The sequence below is a fragment of the Chenopodium quinoa genome, unplaced genomic scaffold (assembly GCF_001683475.1).
Source record: "Chenopodium quinoa cultivar QQ74 unplaced genomic scaffold, ASM168347v1, whole genome shotgun sequence".
In the NCBI taxonomy this organism is placed as follows: domain Eukaryota; kingdom Viridiplantae; phylum Streptophyta; class Magnoliopsida; order Caryophyllales; family Amaranthaceae; genus Chenopodium; species Chenopodium quinoa.
In genome coordinates, this window is record NW_018744080.1 from 1,083,336 (window position 1) to 1,108,244 (window position 24,909).

Below are 24,909 nucleotides of genomic sequence, written 5' to 3' on the forward strand. Positions count from 1 at the left end.
CTTCTAGTTATAATAGTTTGTGTAAGGGCCTGTTCTAATATGATTATTTTCAGTTCAGTTCAGTTTATCTCTAATAAGTTCAGTTCAGTTAAGTTCAGTTCAGCTCTAATAAGTTCAGTTCAGTTCAGCTCTTAATTTCTTTCTCTTATAAAATATTCAGTTCAGTTCATCTCTAATAAGTTCAGTTCATTTCAGTTAAGTTCATCTCTAATAAGTTCAGTTCAGTCCAGTCAATCAGAACAGACCCTAAGAATCCTTCACATCTATTGATAATTTGAGATTAGCTACTTATAAAAACAATTATTAACTTAACAACAACAAAAATACTAACTTGCAAAATTGGATTATCATTAGAAAAACCTGTAATTTTTAACATTAATCCCTCTAAGTAATCCGTATATATAAGTTCATTTTTGGCAAATCTTTAACCAAAATCTAAACACCATTAGCCTAAGTTACTAGCAGTGGCGGATCCAGAAATTGAACCTAGGGGGTTCGAACTTCATCAAACACCCAATGTCCGAATGCACGGATGTAAATCGGGGATTCAAGTATAAAATAAAGTGTTCAAATAAATACAATACACAAGTAAACGACACTACAATAATAAAAAAAAAATTGATGATTTTTGAGATTTGTTCCAAAAATGCTCCAAATATATGGTCCTACACTACAAATAATTAAAAAAAAAATATTAATCAGGAGTACTACACTACTCTACTGCCTAATTAACGGTTAACAATACAACAAAGAAATCAACATATTAACAATTAAGAAATTGAAAAACTCACAAATAGGTTATTCAGTAGTACATTAACATTATACAATTGAAAAAATAATATACAATTGACAATAATTCAATTCATTAATCAAACAACTACAACAATTAACAAATTAACACTTACAAGAAAACAAATTAACAATCTCTAATTTAAACTTTCCCTCAAAAAAAATTCTCTAATTTAAACAAGTAAAAACTTATTAAAATATTTAAGAAATTGAAGAAAAAAGAGAGAGGGAAGCAAATTGCCAGAGATTTAGGGTCGTGGACTTGCGGCGCCGCGGCGGCCAGAGATTCAGAGAGAGTGATTGAGTGAAGAGGATGGCTGCCATGGCAGACTTTCGATTGAAAAAAAATTTCAAAGAAAACAGGGAAGCTAAAAATTGAGAAATTCGAAGAAAATTTCGAGAAATTAAGACATGGGTTTTGTAGATTTGAGGATGAATCGAAATGGGTTGGTCTTATTTTTCTCAGAAATCAATGAAAAATGCAGATTATTTTAGGATAGAGAAAAGAAAGAGACTGAGGAGTAGGGAAAAAAAAGGAGAAAAAATAAAAAAACCTACCACTGCTGCCTATTCAAAGTCTCGAACACGAGACATTTTGTACAATACTTAGTGACCTATCCAACTGAGCTGCGCACTTAACACTCAAAATGTTTGTTTAGAATATTTATTTATATAGTTTTCTATTAGTTTTTTTTTTTTAAAATAAAAAAGTCCATTTTTTTCTCGGATCTAACGGGGTTCAGTTGAACCCCTGAACCCCCGCTAGATCCGCCACTGGTTACTGGCCACAGTATTACCCTATTAGGCTATTACTCCATGTTATAATTTACTAATTCATAAACACGATTATGTGAAACATTTATAATGTACGTGTACATTATTCAGCTTTTAGCTTATTGTTTCAAAAAAAATTTCTTCATGCATGCAAATTTATGTACTATTGTAGCATTGTTATGTCAGCATGAGTGCATGACTTTTGGTTCTTTGGTTTTACGCCGAATAATTTATTCATGACTTCATGTGGTACAGAATTGTCTAATTAGTAATTACCCAGAATCGATTGCTTATATTTGTCCCCACTTATTTCTCGTATATATTCATGATTATTAAAGATTCCCCAAGACCCCAACTTAATCCACTTGCATAGTTTTTAACTTCATCTGCTTTAACCTTTTAAGTTTCCTTAAAAAAAAATTAAAAAATAAAATAAAATAACCTTTTAAGTCTTAGGAAAAATTATCAAAAACAAGTGAAACTTTTAATTATTTTTTAATAATACAAATTTTGAGGGTTATCCCGTTATCTGCTTTAGACAAGTTAAAACCGATATGAATAGGTTATATGGAACACGTGATATTGTATTTATTTTTTTAAAACTATTAAACAACTTTATATGATAAATAAAAAAATAACCGGTTAAATAAGTTGTATGTAAAACAACTTGTTTAAAGCAGATATCCCTTAAAATTTGTATTATTTAGAAATAATTAAAAGTTTGCATTGTTTTTAGAAGATCCCTCAAAGTTTGTATTTTTTTTACAATTTTTCCTAAGTCTTATGTAGATGAAACTGTTACAAGTAAGAAACAACCGTAAAAATGAGCTTTTCATTGGCACAACTCTTGCCGACCTGATTTTTATTTTATTTATTTACTATCTATTTTTTTATTTTTATTTTTATTTTTATTTTTTTAGAGAAAAGGTGAATTATTTGGTATACATTGTATTTAGCATAGATAGGCAAGAGAAGAGTTAACTCTCATTTTCACCAGCAACAACAATGAAACTATGGCGGAAAAAAAAATTCTCAAAATTTTCCCCAATTTTTTCCCTCTCAAATTTTGGTTAAATAATTAATGGAGTTCCCTCCCTTATTCCCCCCACCTAAAAGCAAGAGAAATGCACAAAACATTAAATTGAAGCTCCAAAGTAAATTTGAGAGAAGCCCTTATTTTGCGAGTAATTAATTCCTGAAAATTGAGTGAGCTGCAGCTTTAGAAATGATAATAGAAGAAGTTTTGGAGCAAATTTGTTGGTGGTAGGTGCGGTTGGCTGAAGGGACTATAGTAATTTGGGGAACAAAGATAGTGAGATGATTGAGGTAAGTTATGATTTTGATTTGTTTTATTTTGTACCCAAAAAGTTAAATTGGTGTTTTTTTTTAACCCATTAAATTGGTTTCCTAAAGTTGAGAATTGGATTTTGAGAATTTTTGTGAGAAATTGAACAGTTTATTTAGTTCCATATTTATGAAATGGATTTCTTAATGTTGAGAATTAAAATTTGAGAGTTAAATTTTGAGAAATTGAACAACATGGTGACATTTGTTTCTTCTTCAGTAGGCGTCAACAAGTATAATTTTCAGTAATTGATTAATTTGTATTTTATTTGTAGTTACTTATCTTCTAGTTAGGCAACAATACACAATTCAAAACATACCATTATGTATGAATACAAGTGTTGCTGGTACACATTATCATACTAAAGAAAAAATATATCAACAACGTTAATGTTTGTATACCATCTACATGGTTAATGGTACAACTGGTAGTACCAACAACCATACATGAAATACTAGTTAGTACATGTGAACTATATATGCGTAAAAGGTAAATAAACTACTTACATAGGAGGAAATATCTACTCTCTGCTGTTTCATGACTTGTGTCGATCTTGTAGCGGTGTTTTGTGTTTTATTATGATTAGGGACGACTATGTTTTGATTACTTTTTGTTTAGTTTGGTTAGGATTGTAATGTTGTGAACCAGAACCAAGATATGTAGGGGGGCACATACGTAAGCTGTAGCTTAGATAGTTGTTCAGACAGTGATGAAAGTGAACATTTTGATTTAAATGATGATTTGAATAATGATGTATGGGAGGGTTTTGACTTGAATAAGGACCCTCCTGCTGAATGTACCATTACCGAGGATGAATGTAGTGTGGATTTACATAGTGCAGGCTTATAGAGTTTAGGTTCACATAGATATGTAGAAGCAGCTGTAGTACCCCCAGAAGTAGGAATGGAGTTTAGTAATTGGGATGACATGAATAATTATCATCGTAGTTATGGGAAGCAAGAGGGATTTGGTCTTGTGCGTATAGGTGGTGGAAAGACAAGATCATATAACACTTATGTTTGGAAGTGTAATGTAACGGTATGACAACATACAAGAGGTGGGTTAATGGGAAGACGATTGTGGTTTATGATGAGCCATTTTCGAAGAAGAAGAGTAAAAAATGCAACTACCTAGTGATGATGTATGGACAAGGCAACAATGAAAGTGGGTGGCAGATCAAGAAATTAGTCAATGAGCACAATCACATAGTGAGTTCCGAGTTGTCAAGACACATTGCAATGTATAGGGTGAAAAAAATTACTAAGCATTTCGAGCATAGGATTGAAACTGACCATGCATATGGCGCCCTAGTAGGGCATATATTCAACAACTTAGCGGGCCAAAGGTATGGTCTTAAGAATGTGGGATTCACGAAAAAAATATTGATAATTTGGTGAATAGAAAGAGGAGGTCGAAGTTAAAAAATGGTAATGTCTCGGCTATGGTGGAGTATTTTGATAAAATGACTGCAGATAATGACTACAGGTATGCATAAAGAGTTTTACCCCTCTCCCCCTGAATTTTTTGTCTTCATGGTTTATGTGTTGTTCTTTCATTTTTTTTCACGGTTACATTGTTTATAAGAACTTATTCATGAGAAGAAAATGTAATTTTTTAGTTTTTTATGTTAAGATTCTTTTTGCTTGTGTTTTTGTGAATAATCTTGTTGGTATTAGCTCTTGCTAATTTAGGGGCTTCTAGCCTCCCTGGGATCTCGCCTTTTATTTATAGAATTCAATACCTTCATATAAGGGATAAAGGTATATACTCTACCTTTACCTCCTGCATTTTGTATTTACAGGAAGATTATTCCAAGGGGCATGACTTCCAATGGAAGGTGAACTAATCGTCTTTTTAGGACCACTTTTAATTATTTGCCATAAATAACACAAGATTTGAAGTCTTGAAGTTCAATTTGCGTCTTATCGACCTATAATGAGAAAGGACATTACTTTTATGGTATATTGGTATCGTGAGAAAAGTTGAACATGTCTCTGGTATGGTTAGGTTAATGGAATAAAATTATTTTAACGTGGCATCCTTTTCTGCAAATGACTTATTTGAAACCTTAGGTTATCATAAACTGTGGCATCTTTAGGTAAACAAAGAGGTTGATAAAGTAGTATGCTCCTCAGTGTTCTTCCTTGCAAATTGTCACTAGTGATTGTTAATTAAGATATCACACCATGTACTCTGCATGACTGCATGTTTAGGTTAGCAACCCTTAGTTCATAAGCTACTATAGAGCAAAAGCTCATATCACAATTTGAAGGGTTACATTGTTTGTGAATTATTTCAGGATAAGGAAGAAGGGTTTCAACTACAAGGGTTTCAGCAACGACATGGTTTCCAGTCACAAGGTTTTTAGTCCCAAGGGTTTCAGCCACAAGTGTTTCAGCCACACGAGTTTTACTCTCAAGGTGTGGAATCCCAAGGTGTTCAGTCATAAGGTCAGATGGTGAAACAGAAGGGCATAGTTGTTGTTACGCAAAAAACTTACTGTTTTGGGAAGGTACAATGTGGTGACTTTTTTGCAGGAATTTAATGATGTTTTTAGTTGGCTTTTGTGTTATTAATGATGCATTTGTAATTTTTTCTTCGAGCCACAAACTTCATGTGCAAAGTTGATGCTATTAGTGAAGTGTTGGAGGTGTTGTCGATGAATAAGGAGAGGCGGGCGATAATCGGAAGATGTGGCTTTGGTGACCTTTTCCATATCATTAAGTTGTAGAAGGCAAAGGTCTGTCTGGGGTTTGCTTATTGGTTGATGAGTAGGGTCGATGGTGACACCAGACATTTTGAAATGGGTTATGGAAGCTTAGTGCCACTGTGCCCTACACAATGGCGCTGCATTTTTGGTATTCTTGCCGCACGTAAGGATCTTCCTAGGTGGGTAACTGATGGTGGTTTTTCTATTCGTGAAAAAATTACTATCTCAATTAAGGATTTGTATGGTGTAAAATGCAAGAATGGTAGGTTTAGGATATCCGTGGATATGGCTGCTGAAAAAAATTCTAAAAATGCATGTAATTACGAGGAAGGATCAAGATCATTTTATTATTGCTTTCTTGGTTGCAATGTTTGGGGGGCGGTTATGCCCCACTAGCGGTGGAAAATTTTTGGCGGCTTCCCTGGCGCCTCTTGTTTGTGTTGGAGTGGAAGCCCGAGAATACGATTGGTGCACGATGGCGCACGAGTGGTTGATGACAGGTGTTAGGACTTTGCTTTAAAATTTGAGGCTTCTGGTTATGCTGCAGTGGTGGGTGGTTGTTCACTTTTCCTCATGGTTAGTTTTTGTGGTTAATATTAGTTTTTGTGGTTGTCACTTTTGTTGTGTTGATATTTCATGGTTTGTCTCACGGATGTCAGAGATTGGCATTATGCTACAACTGATAGTTGTTTATGTATCAATTATTTGCGTATTTTTGCAAATGGAGGGTTCTTTTGAGGAATTCAGTTATGTAGGCATGCCATTGCACTCTTTTTTTGGTATCTTATGCTTTACTTATCTTGTGTTTTACTTTACATGGTATAAAATTTAAATAATTATTTTAGGTTTAACCTTTTCCCGTCCAGGTGATTTTCAATCCTGTTTAGTTTCTTGAATTCTTCCATTGATGTTGCTTCATGTTGTTTGGTTTCCAAATCTAGAATGTGACCTATTTTATCGCGATTATTTATTTTCAATTCTGATATCACTTGGCAATTTGCTATTATTATGGGTTTTAAGCAATTTTCAATCTCTATGTGTTAACACCTTGATTTTATGAATATATATAAAGTATTAATTCTTTCTTCTCAATTCAAATTTCTTAGATGTCTGGGAGGCCATCAAAATATGTGTCTTCAGTTTTTATAGAAAATTGAGTGAGATGTTTGTAATTTGGTTGCAAATATTCTACCTCGATCGGCTTTATATGACTCCGATGAAGTGGGGTGTATATCTTAGGATTGAGGTATGGATTGCAAAGAAGATTAAGGAAGGGTATGAGAAGGATTTAAATAAGAAAAGGACTATAGGTTGTTGAAAATAAGTGGTTCGGTTGTAATTCAGTCGGTATAGTGTTATTATTTTATTCGCTTTGCATTAGATTTAAATGTGGTCCACTTGTTTTTATAGTTGTTGGATGTGGCTTATGGGGAGAGGCATCCATGGTTTCTGCGAGGCAGTGTCGAGCCCTATGAAATCTCGGTTGCAAATGAGGTAGGGAAACAATATTATTTTGTTGATTAAAGTAGTTGATGTGTTCAAGTGTTACACTAGTAGAAAAATACACAAGGCCACTGGTTCAAAACCCCCTTATCCCACCGGTTTTGAACCGGTGGGCATTTGGGGGGTGGCAATAGCTTCTTTAAAGGCCACCGGTTCAAAACCGGTGGCAAAAACCAATATTGCCACCGGTTAACCGGTGGCATAACACATTCCCGCTTTTTTTTTTTGGTTTTAAATATAAATGCCACCGGTTAACCGGTGGCAATGTACCTGTAATAATTTTTTTTTGTCTTTTTCACTTTAAATATAATAAACCAATTAACTCAAAAAAAAAAAAATTAAACATCAATAAAATATAATCGACCAATTTCATTCATTATAATCGAAAAAATTACAACATATAATCAAAAAAAAAAAAAAAAATTACAACATGAAAATGAAAAATTACAACGTATAAATAAAAAAATTACAATATAAATAAAAAAAAATTACATTATCAACATAAAAAAACCCTAATACAACATCTTGATTCTTCAACTTATATTCGATCATCTTGATTCTTCGATTTATTAAGATCTAAATCAATTAACCTGCATCAATTAAAACAAAAAAATTAATAAAGTCACGAACCAGAAATTTCGAAAACCCAAAATAAAAACAAGAAAACCCAAAAATCCAAGAAACCCGAAAACCCAAAAAAAATCCTGAAAACCCGATAAAAAAATCCAGAAACCCGCATGCATATTTTGATTAAACCTAGAAAAATCGTTTAATTAACAAAATAAAAACCCGAAAACCCAAAAAAAAAACCCCAAAAAATCGTTTTGATTGAACCCAGAAAACTAAAAAAAAATCCAAAAAAAATCCATAAAAATTGTCTTGATTGAACCTAGAAAACTAAAAAAAATCCTGAAAAATCGGGTAATAAAACCTAACATTAAACCCAGAAAACTCGAGAAAAATCGAATTCAATCCCAAATCGATTAATATCTCACAATTAAACCCAGAAAAATCGAAAAAACCCAGAAAAATAAAAAAAAAACCTAGAAATTAAAATAAAAACCCAGTAAAATTGAAAACCCCAGAAGTTAAATAGTAAAACCAAAAAAATAAAATAATAAAAAAAACCAGATCAATAAAAAAAACCCAGAAATTAAAATAAAAAACCCCGAAAATTCAAAAAACCCTGAAAATTTTAAAAACCCAGAATTTAAAATCCAAAAAAAAACCCTAGAAAAAAAAAATCCCATAAATTAAACTCTTAATTTAAAATTAAAAAACAAACCCCGAAAAAACAAAGAGGAGAGAGAAGGAGAAGAGGATGGAGGACTTTGAGGTGTCTTGGTGGTGTTGTCGGTCTTGGTGGCAGCGGTGGTTAGTAGCAGTGGTGGTGGTGGTAGTGGAGTGGACGAGAAGAGGAGTGAGACGAGAGAGCATGAGAGAGAGGGAGAGGAGAGAGAAACTAAGGGAAGCCGTGAAAATGAAATGGGTTAGGGTTAGGGTTTAAATAGGGAGCCTTTTTTTTAATAAAAGGCCACCGGTTTGAATTGAACTGGTGGGGAAAATGGTTTTTCCCACCGGTTTGGTTTGAACCGGTGGAGAAAACCACCCCTCAAAATCCCGCCTATTTTTCCCCCTATTTTCCCCACCGGTTTTAAAGAACCGGTGGCCTTACCTCGGTGCCAATCTCCTTTTTTCACCTAGTGTTAGTTGAATGGTTAGGATTGTGATTGGTTAAGTTTATTTAATACTAACAAAAATGTTAAAACACTTTGTTAGGATTCCTACATACGATTAAATGGTTTTGTTACTATACCAGCCAAATTTATACCTTAAGCTGATTATGATACCAACAGGTGATTAAATAGATTTGTTAGTATACCTACCAAAGTTATACCTTAAGCTGATTATGATATCAACAGGTCAATTGCAGCCGGGGGCTTTCCTCCCATGCAAGAAACCCAAGTCTTGAATAGCCACTTAAACGTCTCAACATTCTCATGGGAAACCAAAGCACAGCCAAGTAGGGTTGTCTACCATGGTGATTGACCCGAACAAAGTTCATAAAAGGGAGCTCATACTGGTTTGTCAAGTATGTCAAATTGAAGCGGAAACCATCTCCAAAATACTAAAATGCCTCCCTACTCCGGGCATCAATCCACATGATGTATGTATTTCAATCTCCCCTTTTCATCATGGCAATGCGTGTGAAAAAATTTTTGATTATCCGCAATCATTCTGTCAAAATACTCCACTATAGCCGCGATATCACCATTTTTTAACTTTAACCTCCTCTTTCTATTCACCAAATTATGAATATCTTTTTTCATGAATCCCACATTCTCAACACCATGTCTTTGGGCTGCCAAGTTGTTGAATATATGCCCTGTCGGGAGCCAGATGCATGGTTAGTTTCAATCCTATGCTCCAAATGCTTAGTAATTTTTCCATCTTATACATTGCAATGTGTCTTGACAACTCAGGACTCACTATGTCATTGTGCTCATTAACTACTTTCTTTATCTGCTACCCACTTTCATTATTGCCTTGCCCATACATCATAACTGGGCAGTTGCATTTTTTGCTCTTCTTCTTCGCAGATGGCTCATCATAAACCACAACCCTCTTCCCATTAACCCTCGTCCTGTATGTTGTCATACCATAACCCTCACACTTCAAAACATAAGTGGTATATGATCTTGTTTTTCCACCACCAATACGCACAACACCAAATCCCTCTTGCTTCCCATAACTACGATGATGATTATTCATGGCATCCCAATTACTAAACTCCATTCTTACTAATGAGGGTACTAGAGCTAGGGGTGTTAAAAAAAAAACCCGCCCCGTTTGACCCGACCCTAAAACTCGAAGACCCGCAAGCTACCCAACGGGTAAATTTATAATTTATTCCAGTTTTGCGGGTCAGGTACACACTTGAGCAGTCAATTGAGAATGGACTTGCTAGCAACCAAACCCTAACGCCTCACGCACATACTCTCTCCTCTTCCCTCCTGACCGCACACGCCGGTGGTGCACGGTTGTGCAAGGTGGTGGTCGTGGTTGTTCGTGGCTCGATTTCCTCCTCCCCTCTCCATAGAATGTGGTTCAAAGTGCTCGTGCCCAACTACCTAAAAGTAGTGGAGGTTCAATCCTATCCCGTAGACAAAGTAGAGGAGCAACGCTTGGGGCTCTATTATCTCCATAATTGACAGTCAATCGCTTTTGGAAATCCACATGTCAAAGGTATGTATTATGTGATTGTTTTATGTGTTATGCTTGTCAGCTTGTAGATCCTGTTTAGGTGAAAACGTATATGATTCGTGAAATTCCGCATTATGTTACCTAAAACCCAATAGTGGTATCAGTTTGCCTCTTGCATTTACTCATATTGATCCTAATCTTTGATGTTCACAAATTTTAATTCAATTAAGGGAGGATTTAAATATGAATTCAATAACATAATTAAATAAGTGTTTTTAATTTATTGGAATATGTTAAAATGATGATTTTAGTTGCTCTTATTTTCCTAACCTTAGCCGTTTTGTTCATTGTCGTGTAGAACCCTAATTTTCAAGAAAATTTGGTTCAATTTGACATATAATTTAATTTTATTAATTCATGTAAAAATGTTTTATGTATATTTAAATTTAAAATATTAGGTGCCTTGATTAATTAAAATGTTGCAATGTGATTGCAACACTTCATGATGAGATCTTGTTTTAGTTTTAATCTAATCAATTAATTAGGCATAAAATCGTTTTATGTTTAATCATACTCTAAGACTTTTAATTAATTAAACAAAGGTTGTTTTAATTAATTATCTCAAAAAAAAATTGGGGGGGGGGTCAACGTGGCTGGGTAGAAGAACCACCAATAGGTGGACCACAGTGGCGACCCTACAGGTCGAAGGGAGGAGAGCACCAGGGAGGGAGGCATCAGCGAAGTGCAAACGTTGCACTTATCAAGGAATATTCTAGCACATCTTCTAAACATGGCAACAATTATTACAATCCCCATAATCATGCAATCGCATAATTCTCTCCTACAATTACATTGTATAATTAACTAGCTTGATTTAAGCTTTCCATGTATTATATTTTCTTTCCTTCTTTGTTCTATGTTGTACCCTATATATATATGTATATTTTGCATGATTAATATAAGTAAGCAATTCAAACATTATTATGGTATCACAACCTTGATCCCAAACTTATCAATTTTTTTTCTCCTTCAATGGCTATCAACGAGAACAACACCAACAATACCGTCCCAAACCCCACCAAACCGACCAAACCATTCATCATTGTCAATTTCCAAAATTGCATTCATCTTACCCCAACAAACTACCTAGCATGGAAGATTCAAATTGAAGCCACCATGATTGGATATGATCTTTTCAAATACCTTGATGGTTCTCTTAAGGCTCCACCCACCACCATTACTACTGATAATGTCAGCACCACTAACCCAGCCTACCTCACTTGGATGCGCCAAGACAAGCTAATTCTTGGAGCACTTGTTGGCACTTTAACCCAAAATCTCGTGCCGCTTATATCCACTGCTTCCACCTCCCATGATGCTTGGTCTATTCTTGCAAATACCTATGCCAACCCATCTCGTGGACATCTCAAACAGATAAAGTCCACTCTAAACAACCTCATTCACACCTCTCAAACCATTAGTGAATACATGCAAGCTATTAAGGCTTGTGTGGATCAACTAGCCACTGTGGGCAAACCAATGGACCATGAAGATGTCATTGAGAAGATTCTAAATGGTCTTGATTACGAATCCTATAAACCCGTCATCGACGCCGTCAATGGTCGTGACACCGCCATCTCCTTTGAAGAGCTTCATGAGAAACTCATCACTCGTGAGCTTGTTCTCAAAAGTTTACCCCCATCCACTACATTTAACCCCACCGCCCATGCTATGTCCTTCCGCCACCCTTCACACCGCCCAAATCAACCATATTCCCAGCCTCCTACTAATAACCAAAACACCTACCGCACCAACCGCAACACTCAACACAACAACAACAACAACCCAACAACAAATCGAACCCCTCGCCCTTTCCTTGGTCGCTGCCAATGGTGTCGCGCTCAAGGGAATGTTATCTCTAAATGCCCCTCCTTCACCTCACAATACCCAAATATTACCTTTCCGGCCCCCACCACCAACCACACATCTACTCGGCAAGCCCACACTATGACAACCACTACCACCAAACCCACGACATCTTGGCTCTTAGACAGTGGAACCTCCCATCATGTAACCAATGACCTCAACAAACTATCACTCCATACTCCTTACGAAGGCACAGAGGAACTCGTAATCGGCGATGGCACAACCCTACCAATTTCTCATACTGGTTCCATCTCTATCTTTACACCCTTTCGTACATTTACTCTTAATAATGTTCTATATGTTCCGTCCATTTCTAGAAATATTATATCAATTTCTCATTTTTGTAAAGACAACAATGTTGCTATTGAATTCTTACCATTTCTTTTTAATATTAAGGAGCCTTCGTCGGGGACAATCCTACTACAAGCACCATCTAGAACCGGCTTATATGAACTGCAACCTCCACCAAGAGTCCACTCAAGTATCAAGCTCTCCACTCATGATTGGCATCATCGATTAGGACACCCATCTATTTCTATAATAAAAATGCTTAATTCTAGTTTTTCTCTAAATATTCCTACATCATTGTTTTTACATTGTAACTCATGTCAATGCAATAAAAGTCACAAACTTCCCTTCTCCAAATCCACCCTTACTTTTCATGCACCACTTGATCTTATTTTTTCTGATGTTTAGACATGTCTCGAGTACTCATACGATAATCACAAATATTATGTTTATTTGTTGACCATTACACCAAATTCATATGGTTTTATCCCTTAAAACAAAAATCTGATACCCTTCCCATTTTTTTAAAATTCAAACCACTAGTTGAAAAATACTTTCAACGTTCTATTCGTCAATTTTACTCCGACAATGGAGGTGAATACTTGAAAATGACGCCATATCTCACATCATACGACATTACCCATCTCACCTCACCACCACACACTCCTGAACATAATGGGTATGCTGAACGACGACACCTTCATATTGTCGAGACTGGTCTCACCCTTCTATCTCATGCTAAAATGCCCACCTCTTATTGGCCTTTAGCCTTTTCCACTGTTGTCTATCTAATAAATAGACTTCCTACTCCCACACTTCAAGATAAATCTCCATATCTCAAATTATTTCAGACACCACCAAATTATCAAAAAATAAGAAGCTTTGGTTGTCTTAGCTATCCATGGCTACGACCTTACACAACCAACAAAATAGAACCTAAATCCAAACCATGCATATTTGTTGGATACTCTCTAAGTCAAAGTGCCTATTATTGTCTTGAACCCACAACAAATAAAATATTCACATCTAGACATGTTCGATTTGTTGAAAATAATTTTCCATACCTGTAGACACCCATTTGTGTCTCTCCAAAACCAAACCCAGTGATGAGTACCTTTCACGTCGAATCATAATTGAATGAAACGAAAGTGTGGAAAGTCTAGTGTTGCGGAAAGTTTTTTATTTCTTTTCTCTTCTCTCTGTTTTTGAAAACTTATTTTAAGATAACAGCCAATCCAGTTTGTTTGGTCCATGATATGGGTCCAATAGTAGTGTAGTTGGATGGGGCTTGCAAAGACCTTTCCAACGATATATTATAAGCCCGATTCCGATGAATATTGAGGAAGTTATGGCCAATTTACTAAACTGGGCCCGGTTTGAGCTTTATGTACAGCCCAATGATCTAGGGGAGGGCCTAATATGATTTATCATTCCTAATGCAATTAGGAATGGTTTTAGTCTTCTAGATTCTTCTAGATGGTTCTTTTTATTCCTAATTCAATAAGCATTGATAAATTGACTTTTGTTGACTTTTTAGAGTTTTAATCAAAATCAAATAGCATTTTCGAGGAAATTATATTATTTTATCCTCTAGTACGGTAAACTTATCGGATTTTTGAAAACGCGTTGGAATCAGGCTTGGCGCCTAACCCCAGGCCTTGGCGCCTGGAACCAGGCCTGGCGCCTGGCGCTAGCCATTAGCGCCTGGCGCTAGTGTTGGTGCGTGGCGCCAGCTAGTCAGGGTTGGCGCCAGCCCTGTTTTCTGAGCATCAGACTCTGTTTTACTAATTTATCTTTTTGGCTGATTTTCTCTATAAATATCGTATCAAAAACTCCGTTTTCAGACACCAATTCTCACCAATTCTCACGATCATTCATCCACAATCAGTTTTTTAATCTCTCTCTCTTTTCTTAATTCTAACTTTGCCTTTCTCATACAAAATTCCGCATTCACAAGATCTAGAAACACCTAGCCATAATCGAAGTTGCCTTCGCCCTAGACGTGAAAGGTTTTAATTTCTGAGGGTTTGGTCCCAAATCTCTCTTTCAATTATTTAATTTAATTGTTTGTTTATTATTTTTCTTGAAGTTACTAACGTGTGTATTTTGTTATTAGAAAGAGGTATGAGACATCAAAGTAAATACTTTAATGGTTTTAATTGATGTTATGATGTAGACATCATGTTTATATTGTTATTATGATATTCCTAGTATCATGTCTAGGGTAATTTTAATATTAAATATGATTGTTGCGATGCTTCCTATGTTCTTCCTAATATTTATGATTGTTAGTATCATGTTAGGGTTAAAGATTTGATTTTTATTGCTTAGTGACATGCTAGGGTTTGTTATTAATCTTGTTAGTATCATGCCTAGGACCTTGCTATTATTATGCTTTAATGTTAACATGAATATGATTATGATTATAATTGTTGTAATTTATGATGATTATGATTATGAATATTATTAATATTATTTTGATTATGATTATATTTATGATTATTATTGTTATGATTATAATTTTATTGTCATGATTATTATGTTGCTTGATATTTATTTTTATTGCTTGATCACGCCTTTTATGCATGTTTAAAGGGAATTGGCACTTGTAATCACGCTTAATAAGATAATTAATAATCTTATCTTGTTTAGGGTTAATTGTGATTATAATTTCAAGTGATCGCCAATAATGGTTTATTTGTGCATTAAATTCAACCAACATAGATAAATAGGTTTAGGGTTAATCCTATTGATTGCATGTTAATTAAAATGCGCACATAAATATGATCAGAATAAAGTAGAGGCCTATTATTAGGGCAGGTTCAATCTCTTTTAGGTTGGATTTGTACCATCATCCCCGAACCATTATTTGATTCTAGACCTTATGGAGTTGACGATCTCTTGGATCGTTAAGGGGTGTAACCTTCATCCTAAAAAAACTTGTTGGCGACTCTTTTGCTCTATCTTCTTCCCTTTTGGACGCCACCGTACTTTAGTGTATGATCACAGTGGGGTTCAAGCTAGTGGGATTTTAAAGGCTTGAAATTATTCCCTACAGTTTTTGGCGACTCCACTGGGGAGGATTTTTATTTTAATTCCTGAATTTGTTTCGGCAATGATTTAGAATGAGTGGATGTGACTCGAAGCGTTCTAAGTATTTCATGTGCGTAATTTTGATTAACATTATTGTCATATGCATAAAAAAGATCTCATTGGAAAGACCATCCGTAATGAGTTAAAAACATATGATTTTACACGTAGGAAATTTGAGAAACGTCTTTCACAACTAGGACTGAAATAACACCGCGCGAAACTGGAAAATTTGGCGCTAGCAATTTAATCGTAGCGTCAGACGCCAGTATTGGCGCCAGGCGCTACAGTTAAAAGCTGGCGCCAGTCTCTGTGTTTGCTGGCGCCAATTTCCCCCAATACCGAGCCAGAAATATGCGTTCTAATTTCGACCGGTTTTTCGTATTGTTTGCTCGATCCTACTTCCTGATTGAATTTTTTTCTCACTTTTCTGAAACCCATATGTGTTCTACATATGGACATAACCTTCTGGGAATTCATGCTCCATCTACCTGATTGAACGTTCCGTGCAACAAAGGGTACATCCGAGATGTTGAATTCACCAAACCATGGAAGCGAGTTTTTTCTAAAACTCGCGGTGTCCCATCCACTCGCGCCAACCCTTCACGGTTAGGCTTCCGCGCGGTGCATCCGGACAATTAAACATGGACCCTCTATTGACTAAACCATATCCCGAACTTTAGAGAACTAGAGCCATGGTTAGGTTGCGAACTCATTGCATCATATTGTGCCTACTTGACTAATTGTGCATTATTTGTTGTGCATACTCTATGTGATTTTTCCTAACCGTTTGTTTGACTTGTGTTAAGACTAAATAAACTGATTAATGACTAAAGGACTTTGTTTAATTAATTAATTAATTAATTTGAGCTAAAAAATAAACTTAAAATCGTGTCATAGTCCCTTTAAGTCAACCCGGATTTTTATTCCCGTATACTGCACAAACGTCAACTTGTTTTAGTCATAGCCGGAGTTCTAGGAAGAACTACGAGTAGTATAACCTATGGATCTGTAGCCCCGAGTTTTATCTTTAATTTGGCGTTGGTTTCATCCAAATCAGAGTCACAGATAAAAAGTTATGACTAAAATACCACAGTCTGTCCAGTTTAATGCATATACGTGAAGTCTAAACTTAGTCTTTGCTTGAGTCTAGTCACATAGTCTAGCCACATGGTCATGACACGAGTCTTAACATGTCACCTACACTCACTAGTCTTAGCACACACTTTGAGTATACATCACCATGACCATGTCTTAGGTTCATGCATGAGTCGGTCTTTCCGTCATTTGAGTTGGGGGGTACATTCTATTCCTAATCCTTCATATCCCTCCATCTAAATATTCTTCACATTCTATTCCATCTTTCTTCACCTCCTCCATCCATTGCATGTTGAATAAATCTTGAGTCAAATAATTAACAATAAGTATCCCCAAATTCCTTTTCCACAGTACTTGGTCAAGGAGAGAAGGGCGATTAATCAAGGACAACCTCTTTATTCAAGTCTCACTTTTTGATAAACCGATTCGTCAAAAAGAGGAAGGCTAAAAGGATAATGGCAACTCAAGAAGAAGTCAATGAGCTTAGGAACCAACTAGTTACCATGACTAAAACATGAAGCTTCTCACCCTTAAGGTCGATGATCCCATGAAGCAACAACACATGAACCTCATGCAAGAAAGTTTGAGGAAGCTATCTATTGACTATAAATTTCAGGGCATGAGTTCACAAGGGGTCTCCCTGGACAAGGAACTTCTTCCACATAAGTTCAACGCCACTGACATCCCTAAATTCAAGGCAACGGATAATCCTTACGTTCATCTAAGAGCTTTTGAAACTATAATGAACATTAAGAGTATCGATAAGAAGGTTTTCCCTTCTCTGTTCTCACTATCTCTTGAAACCGTTTGCCAACAATGGTACTTCTCCCTTGAAAAAGAGAAAACCTCTACCTTGGAATCGATAGTAAACGCTTTTGTTGATAGGTACAAATGCAATATTCAAGTTGAAACCGACCATAGACAACTTGAGATGCTAAGATAAAAAGAGAATGAAGGCTTTACTTCTTTCTTCAATAAATGGAGGGAAACTTCCTCCAAGATGATTGAGGTCCCCACCGAAAAGGAGTCTGTGAGGATGTTTATCAAGAACCTCCAAGAAAAGTATTCAAAGCACTTAAAATATCAACACAATCTGAATAATTTTAAGGCCGTTTATGACATCGGAATTGAAATCGAAGATGACCTCGCAAAGCAAAAAGCTACTAACAATAGTAACCACGGTGGCTGGAAAGGAAAGAAGAGCGATGTTTCGGGTCTTTTTTGGATCTCCTGGGATACTGGTCACGCTTTGCTAGCAATACGTTGGTCCCACCTGCAAAACCACGAATATTCCGTTCAACGGAATATTCGCCTCAGACGATCAAGTCAGTGATCAGAACGGAAAAAGAGCTAGAGAGAGAAAGTAGAGAGAAGTTGGAGCTATTTAATGCTCTGTGTTTTCAATTGTCCGAAAAATCCCTCCTCATCATAAATGATTGGGGTATTTATAGGGGTGGGATTCGTGCCCCTCTAGGGTTTATACCCTAGATTTGCGTGACGTGATTGGCTGCGCAATCAGCGATCGCCACGTGCCCCTCTAGGGGCGCCGTTTTGCGGCTTTCAGTGTCATCTCTCAGAATTTGGGCGCTGACATTGTTAGGGCTTTTTTGGCGTGCTCTTTTTTAGAAGCATCTTCCCGTGGTACACGTGTCGCCCTATGGCTGGGCCACGTGTCACCATGAGATTGGCCTGAGACCTTAAAAACTCTGGATTGCGTGGCATCTTCCCGTGGTGACACGTGTCATCCCATAATTGGGCCACGTGTCACTGTGGGATTGGTCCACGTATACGGGGTATTTTTACCCTCAACATTTGCCCCTCGGAGGGGATGGCTCGTACGCTAATAGGCCGGCTCCTCTGACCTTTGATAGCCTTGGCGCGTACAGATATTTTAGCGGTTTGTCGACTTTCTGTCCGCCTAACAGAATAGACAGGCGAACGCCTGTCTATTCGAGCGGCGCGGACGAAGCTGGGCTGTCGATTTTTGCGGCCGTCTTGCCGTTTCGGAATGAGCCTTAGTTCTTCCAGCTTTCCCTTGGACGTGCCGTTTATTAGGTCGTCCCTTCCGTCTATTTTGACGGAATTACTCCTTGTCCTTCCAAATTCTAGGTCACTTTTTTCAAATTGTAACCGTTTAGCTAAGTTGGGCGGGAAAGTTGAATTTACCATCTTTCCCCCATAAATTTTTCCTATATATACAAGGGCTTTGACTTCATTTTGGCACTTTGGAACTTTACATTTTCTAGAGAGAAGTCAGAGCTCCTAGAGAGAGAAAGTGTTTTTTCCTTTGAGTCTTCAAGAGCTCTACCGCGCCTTTGAGTTTTCCGGTGACATTAGTTGAGGTTTCCAATCAATCTTCAAGTTTCTCCAGGTTTTCAACACGTACAGAGGTAGGCCGCCTGCATTTCTTTTCCTTGTCTTTTCATTTCTTTGTTTATTTAAAAGCTGGCTCAACACTCGGCTTCGTCCGTTTCTCCTCATGGAGTGGGTCCATTTCTAGTGTGTACCAACTCATATCCACCCATTCTTCTCTGTCCCCGCAGTCGAACATGGCACGGACGATGCAAACGCACGACCGTCACGCGGCCAGAAATCCAGACGGAAGTCTGGTAAACCCTAGGCCGCCTTATGACCAAAACAGAGTTAATGCTGAGACCCCTTCCACTACTCCTACGACCGCTTCCACGGGCACTCACTGCTCGGCCGTGGAGGTAAATTCCTCATTTGAGGAGCGTCAAAGAACTCAAGGCGCTCCTTTAGTAGGGGGAACGTCCGGGCAAACTCCGGATTTGAGGTTCCCCCAATATGCCAGCTCGGTCATGGATGGGGCCGAGTTGCTACTCTGTGAGGGGCCTCCTTCCTCTTCTCGAGCGGACGCTTATGCGTCCGTCCCCACTCCTTCAGAACTCTATCTCCGATATGGCGGGTTGGACAGACCAAGAACGGGGATTTCTCTTAACGAACCGTCCGACCTGCCCCTTCGCAGGGCCCCTCCTACTAGGAGTCAGGCGGCCGGTGCCAAAGATAAGGGCAAACGACCACTTGAAGACACAATCTCCCTCCGGGGCGGCCATAGCTCTAGGAGCCGCAGCTCGGCGGAGGCAGCTCACCTCGATAGAGTGCTGTCCTCCGAGTTTGGGAGCGCTCCTCAACGAGAGGAGGGCAAAGCTGAAAATGCGGCCGAGGGTGGAGCGGCGGCCGCAGAGGGCGAAGAGGCGGCCGATGAAGAGGTTGCCAATATTGACAACTTCAAGGATCCGTACGCCTGCATGGTGGGTAGCACGGCCTTGGGCTACCTGAACCACAACTTTGAGGAATACAAGGCATTCCTCCTCCTCGGGGAAGGACTTGAGATCCAGCCTCTAAGGAAGTCCCGCGCCTTGGCCGCCTGGGAAGAAGAGAGGCCGCGCCAAAGATCCTTCAGCGTCTACAGGGCGGCCTTAGACGTTGGACTGCGCTTCCCCCTCCATCCTTTCGTCCGCACAATCTTGGACGAGTATGACATAGCTCTCTTCCAGTTGATGCCAAACAGCTGGTTGAACATTTTTGGATACCTGGTGACGTGCATTTGCAAGGGCTTCATGCCAGACTTTGCAGTTTTCTGTGAGATGCACTCACTGACTAAGCTGGACGCGGATACGGACGGCTGGCTCATCTTGAGCACCACTAGGGATTACATGGTGGTGATGGACCGCGTCTCCAAGTGGCGTGACTGGAAGCACCGATTCTACTGCGTCAAAACTAAGGACGTCGAATTTAACTTGCGGATGAATCGGTTCAATGCTGAGCCAATTCAACTTGGACGCGGGGATCTCAAGTCCGATAAGCCACCCGTCCACCCCAGCCAGGAGCACCAGCTTGAATATTTCAAAGTCAAGCGGGTGAAAAGGAACGACAAGACTGAGCGCGTTCCAAGTAGACGCACGGACACATATTCTTACACTTACACATAATATTTGATCTTGAAAAATCTTCTAACTCTTTTTCTTCTTCTTTCAGCTGAGGCGTACGAGATGCTGGACAAGGAGCAAAAAGGGGAGGTCAACATGTCCGAGATTGACCTGGCTCGGTACAAGGCTCGCCAGAGACTGTACAAGCAAACTAAAGGAGTAAGTAAACCCATCTAGCTTTCTTTCTTACGTCCGTGTATGCATTACGGAAGAGATCTTCTTCCTGACTAGGCTCGGCCTATTATATTATCTTGCTTTCTTTTTCTAACTTTTGTTTCTACAGCTGGCCACTCCAACCCCCAGGTCCAAGCGGAAGCAGTCGTCTCCTGCGTCTAAGACGGATCAGGATGGCAAGGCCTCTAAGCAAAGGAAGACGGTCGCATCCAAGACCACTTCCACTTCTGCGGCCAAGACGACTCCGCCCGTCCAAAGAGTCAATGAATCTGATTGGCTTGATGCCAATGAGTCGGCCGGCGATCAGCCTGGCCGGACGAAGGAGGAGAGTAATGAGCCGGCGCCGCCCCCGTCATTCACTTTCAACCTCCCAACTCCTCCAAGCTTCTCTGATGGTCAGTTCCAATAACTTTTCTTCTTTTTTTTTATTTATTTTTATTTTTTTTTACTCTTTGCGTCCGTCTACAGACATTGCAGAGGAGCTACCAATGAAGCTGCCCGGCCAGTCCCTTACTGGAGCGGACAGGAAGGCAATGTGGGAGGCCATGGCTCGGGCCGTCCCTGCTGAGCAGCGAGACAAGTTGCGGGGAATTTATGAGGGCTTCCTCGGCCCCATGATCAATTGCAGCGCTGAGGTAAATCTTTCCCTCAAATGCACTTAGCCAATTTTTCGCTCATTTTGCTAACACATTTACCCTGTACGCAGCTCTTCTTGCGGCTGAATGCCTTCTTGGGATGGAAGGACAAGGAGAACGAGCGGCTGAAGCATGCCTGGGCCCAGATTCAAAAGACCCAGGATGCTGTTACTGAGGAGGCGGCCATCCACCGCCGCTATTTTGAGACCCAAATCAATGCGCTGTCCGACAAAGCTGCGCGACAGGCAGAGGATTTGGTGAAGCTGGGCGACGCCCTAAAGCAAGAGTCCTTGGCCAGGGATGCCATGAGAAAAGAGAGGGACCAAGCCCTACTAGACGGCGAACGCTGGAGGGCAGGGTTCGAGGCCTCCAAAAAGCTCCAAAGTGATGTGGCCCTGGCCCAAAAACACTTAAAGGAGGCCTTGGACGAGTCGGACACTTTGAGGGCCGAGGTGGAAAGTTTAAAGAAGTCCGTTGAGGACTTGACTCTCCAGTTGCAAACACCTCGGGCCCCTAGCGCAGATGAGGTCGTCCGCATTGAGCAGAACGCTGAGGATAGGCTGAAGAGTTTCTTCTTCAAGGCGTTCGAGCTCATGGTGGAGGATGGGGAGGCCGCCTACTTTCAAGAGCGCTTCACTAAGCGCCTCAACTTCGTCTGCCTCAGGGAGGAGGCTAAGAAGGCTGGCCAGCCTTCTCCTGAGCTGGACGCCACCCCAACAACCTCAGAGGATGAGGAAAATCAAGTGGCCGACGGCAATGATGGTGAAGCGGAGAGCAAAGAGGTACCAACTGAGGACGCCTCTCCTGCAGCTCTTCAGGATCCCATCCCAGTCCCAGACTCAGCTTCTGCTCCGGCCGCCCCCTGACTTTCAGCTTTCTATGTTTTTAAGCTCTATTTATGTATAGTTTTCTTGACTTTTTCAACCGCCTTTTTGAGCGGTTTTTATGTAAGATATTTTACCGCCTTTTGAGCGGCCCTTTTATTGATTTGTCTTCCGATTTTGCTTCATACTTTGCCTATTTTATACTTAACGAGTTTTTTGCATTTTTATACGCGTACAATTGGGGGGTATGCCCCTTTATTCGGCGTTCGCCTAGTCCATACTTTGGGTGATTTGATTGGCTTGGTAGAATTTATACCTTAGGTGGTATGACTTTTACCAAGTTAATCAAATCATAATAATGATTTCCCTTGGACTTGGTGGTACGCCGAATAAACACATAAATTGGCCGTTCGATGGGCTTTATTTGAGTTTGCCCGTTGAAACTATCGCTCGGACGCACTCAGGAAATTCCAAGTGTGATCTCAACTTAAAATTTTCATGTTCGGCTAGGCTGGAGTGCCTTGGTATGCCCTTTCCCCACTATGTGGGTTTCACAGGGTACCTTACCCCTATCGTCCGCATTAATTTAGGACGGACGCATTCGTGCGAATCTTGGGCTCAAGCTGCCCATTCTTATTTTATTTAATTTATTTTTGTTCTGCGATCGTGTTGCTATGTTTCAAGTAACCTACTTGCAACTTTCACGCGGCCTATCCGTATAAATTATGACTTGTACAAATAAGCATTAATAAAATGGAAAAATGATTATAACAATGTTTGACTTTTTCATTAATCTGTCAAAATTACATTTTCATGGTCGTACGGCTTACATTGCTCGGTCAGCAGACCTAGCTGTATACACAGCTTTTTGGCTAAGTAATTAAACATAATATTTCTTCAGATTGTCGGTGTTCCATGTACGCGGGATCGGTCGGCCGTTCATGGCTTCAAGACGGTAAGTCCCATCTCTGACCTCTTCCCTGACTCGATAAGGCCCTTCCCAATTTGGGGTCAGCTTGCCATCCTCATTTGCTCGCCCGACCGCTTCCATCTTCCTTAGGACCAAATCTCCCAATTTTATCGGCCGCTTTGACACTCGGCGATTGTATGCCCTGGTCATCCGAAGACGATAGATTTCATGCCTAAGCGCCGCATTGCCCATAGCTTCAGGAAGGAAGTCTAGAGTGGTCTTCATGGCTTCCCAATTGGCCGTTTCATCATATAGCATCACCCTAAGAGTGGGCTCATACATTTCAATGGGAAGGACCGCCTCAGCACCATATACTAGGAAGAAGGGAGTTTCTCCTGTGGAACTTTTGGCCGTGGTTCGTATGGACCACAGCACATTAATCAACTCGTCAGCCCACAAGCCACCTGCTTTTTCTAGCTTGCTCTTAATTCCATTGGAGATTAATTTGTTGTATGCCTCTACCTGACCATTCGCTTGTGGGCGGCCGACCGAAGCAAAGCAATGAGTCGTGCCTTGGTCTTCCAACCATTTTTTGAGTTGAGGCATTTCGAACTGAGGTCCATTGTCAAACACCATAGACTGGGGAACGCCAAAACGCGTAATGATACTCTTCCATATGAAGGCTGTAACATCTGTCCACTTGATGCCTCGGACGGCCTCGGCCTCTACCCATTTTATGAAGTAGTCAACTGCTACAAACACATACCGCCTCTGGCCGGACGCTGGTGTGTATGGACCTAAGATGTCCACCCCCCATTTGGCAAAGGGAGCGGACTACTGATGGCCGAAAGGCTGTTGGCGGGTCGGTGAATTAATGTTGCGAACCTCTGGCACTTGTCACATTTTCTCACCATTTCTATTGCGTCTGACTTTAAGCTCGGCCAGTAGTAACCCAGGGGGCAGCCTTTTCAGCCAAAGCGCGTCCTCCAATGTGAGAACCACACTGCCCCTGGTGAATATCATCCAAGACATCATACCCTCTCTCAGGAGTAATGCATTTCAAGTACGGCTTTACAAATGCCTTTTTGAACAACTCTCCTTGCTTAACTTCAAACCAAGCCACTCTCTTTTTCATCAACCAGCTCTCTTTGGGATCAGCCGAGAGTAATCCGTCCTTGAGGTAAGACAGGATCCCGTCCATCCAAGTGGAGCTTCTATCAATTTCATGCACTGGCTCAACATCAATGCTCCTCTTCTCCTTTACTTCCCAAAACACTGACCTGGGAGTATCACATGATGCTGAGGATGCTAACTTAGAGAGGGCGTCCGCCTGATGGTTGGACGAACGTGGGACCTGCTGTAGGGTAAAATGATCTAGGCTCTCAGCCTCCTCTTTTACAATCTTCAAGTACTTTATCATGGCCGGCTCCCTCGCCTCGAAGTCTCCATGCTGAGGATGCTAACTGGACTGACAAGCCGAGGCAGTGTATGTAAGTGGCCCTTTAGCTGTACGAATGCTTCCTCGGCTTCCTTTGTCCACTCAAACGTAGCTTTCTTTTTTATGGTTTGAAAGAAATAGCGGCACTTATCCCCTGATCTTGACAGAAATCTACCAAGCGCGGCCAAACAACCGGTCAATCTTTGGACTTCTTTAATTGTCCTTGGTGACTTCATGTCCAAGACAGCTTG

General features: G+C 39.6%; 2 protein-coding genes and 1 long non-coding RNA gene across 4 annotated transcripts; 2 read left to right on the plus strand and 1 right to left on the minus strand.

The window, feature by feature from the left end:
- The first annotated feature begins 2,478 nt into the window (after positions 1–2,478).
- LOC110691421 lies at positions 2,479–6,368 on the plus strand. 2 transcript variants are annotated; one of them, XR_002505296.1, is made up of 2 exons: positions 2,479–4,393; positions 5,208–6,368. It is a non-coding gene; the product is annotated as an uncharacterized LOC110691421 (long non-coding RNA). The 2 variants fall into 2 exon arrangements; XR_002505295.1 differs by having other exon boundaries at positions 2,505–2,889.
- A 4,716-nt stretch (positions 6,369–11,084) lies between these two features.
- On the plus strand, positions 11,085–13,089 carry LOC110691642. Its single transcript, XM_021868595.1, has 2 exons — positions 11,085–12,495; positions 12,648–13,089. Exons 1-2 carry the CDS (start codon positions 11,358–11,360, stop codon positions 12,686–12,688), a joined length of 1,179 nt encoding a protein of 392 aa, XP_021724287.1. The 5' UTR covers positions 11,085–11,357; the 3' UTR covers positions 12,689–13,089.
- Positions 13,090–23,190: 10,101 nt separating this feature from the next.
- On the minus strand, positions 23,191–23,856 carry LOC110691345. Its single transcript, XM_021868264.1, has one exon. The coding sequence runs from the start codon at positions 23,854–23,856 to the stop codon at positions 23,191–23,193; it is 666 nt and encodes a 221-aa protein (XP_021723956.1).
- Between the last annotated feature and the right edge of the window lie 1,053 nt (positions 23,857–24,909).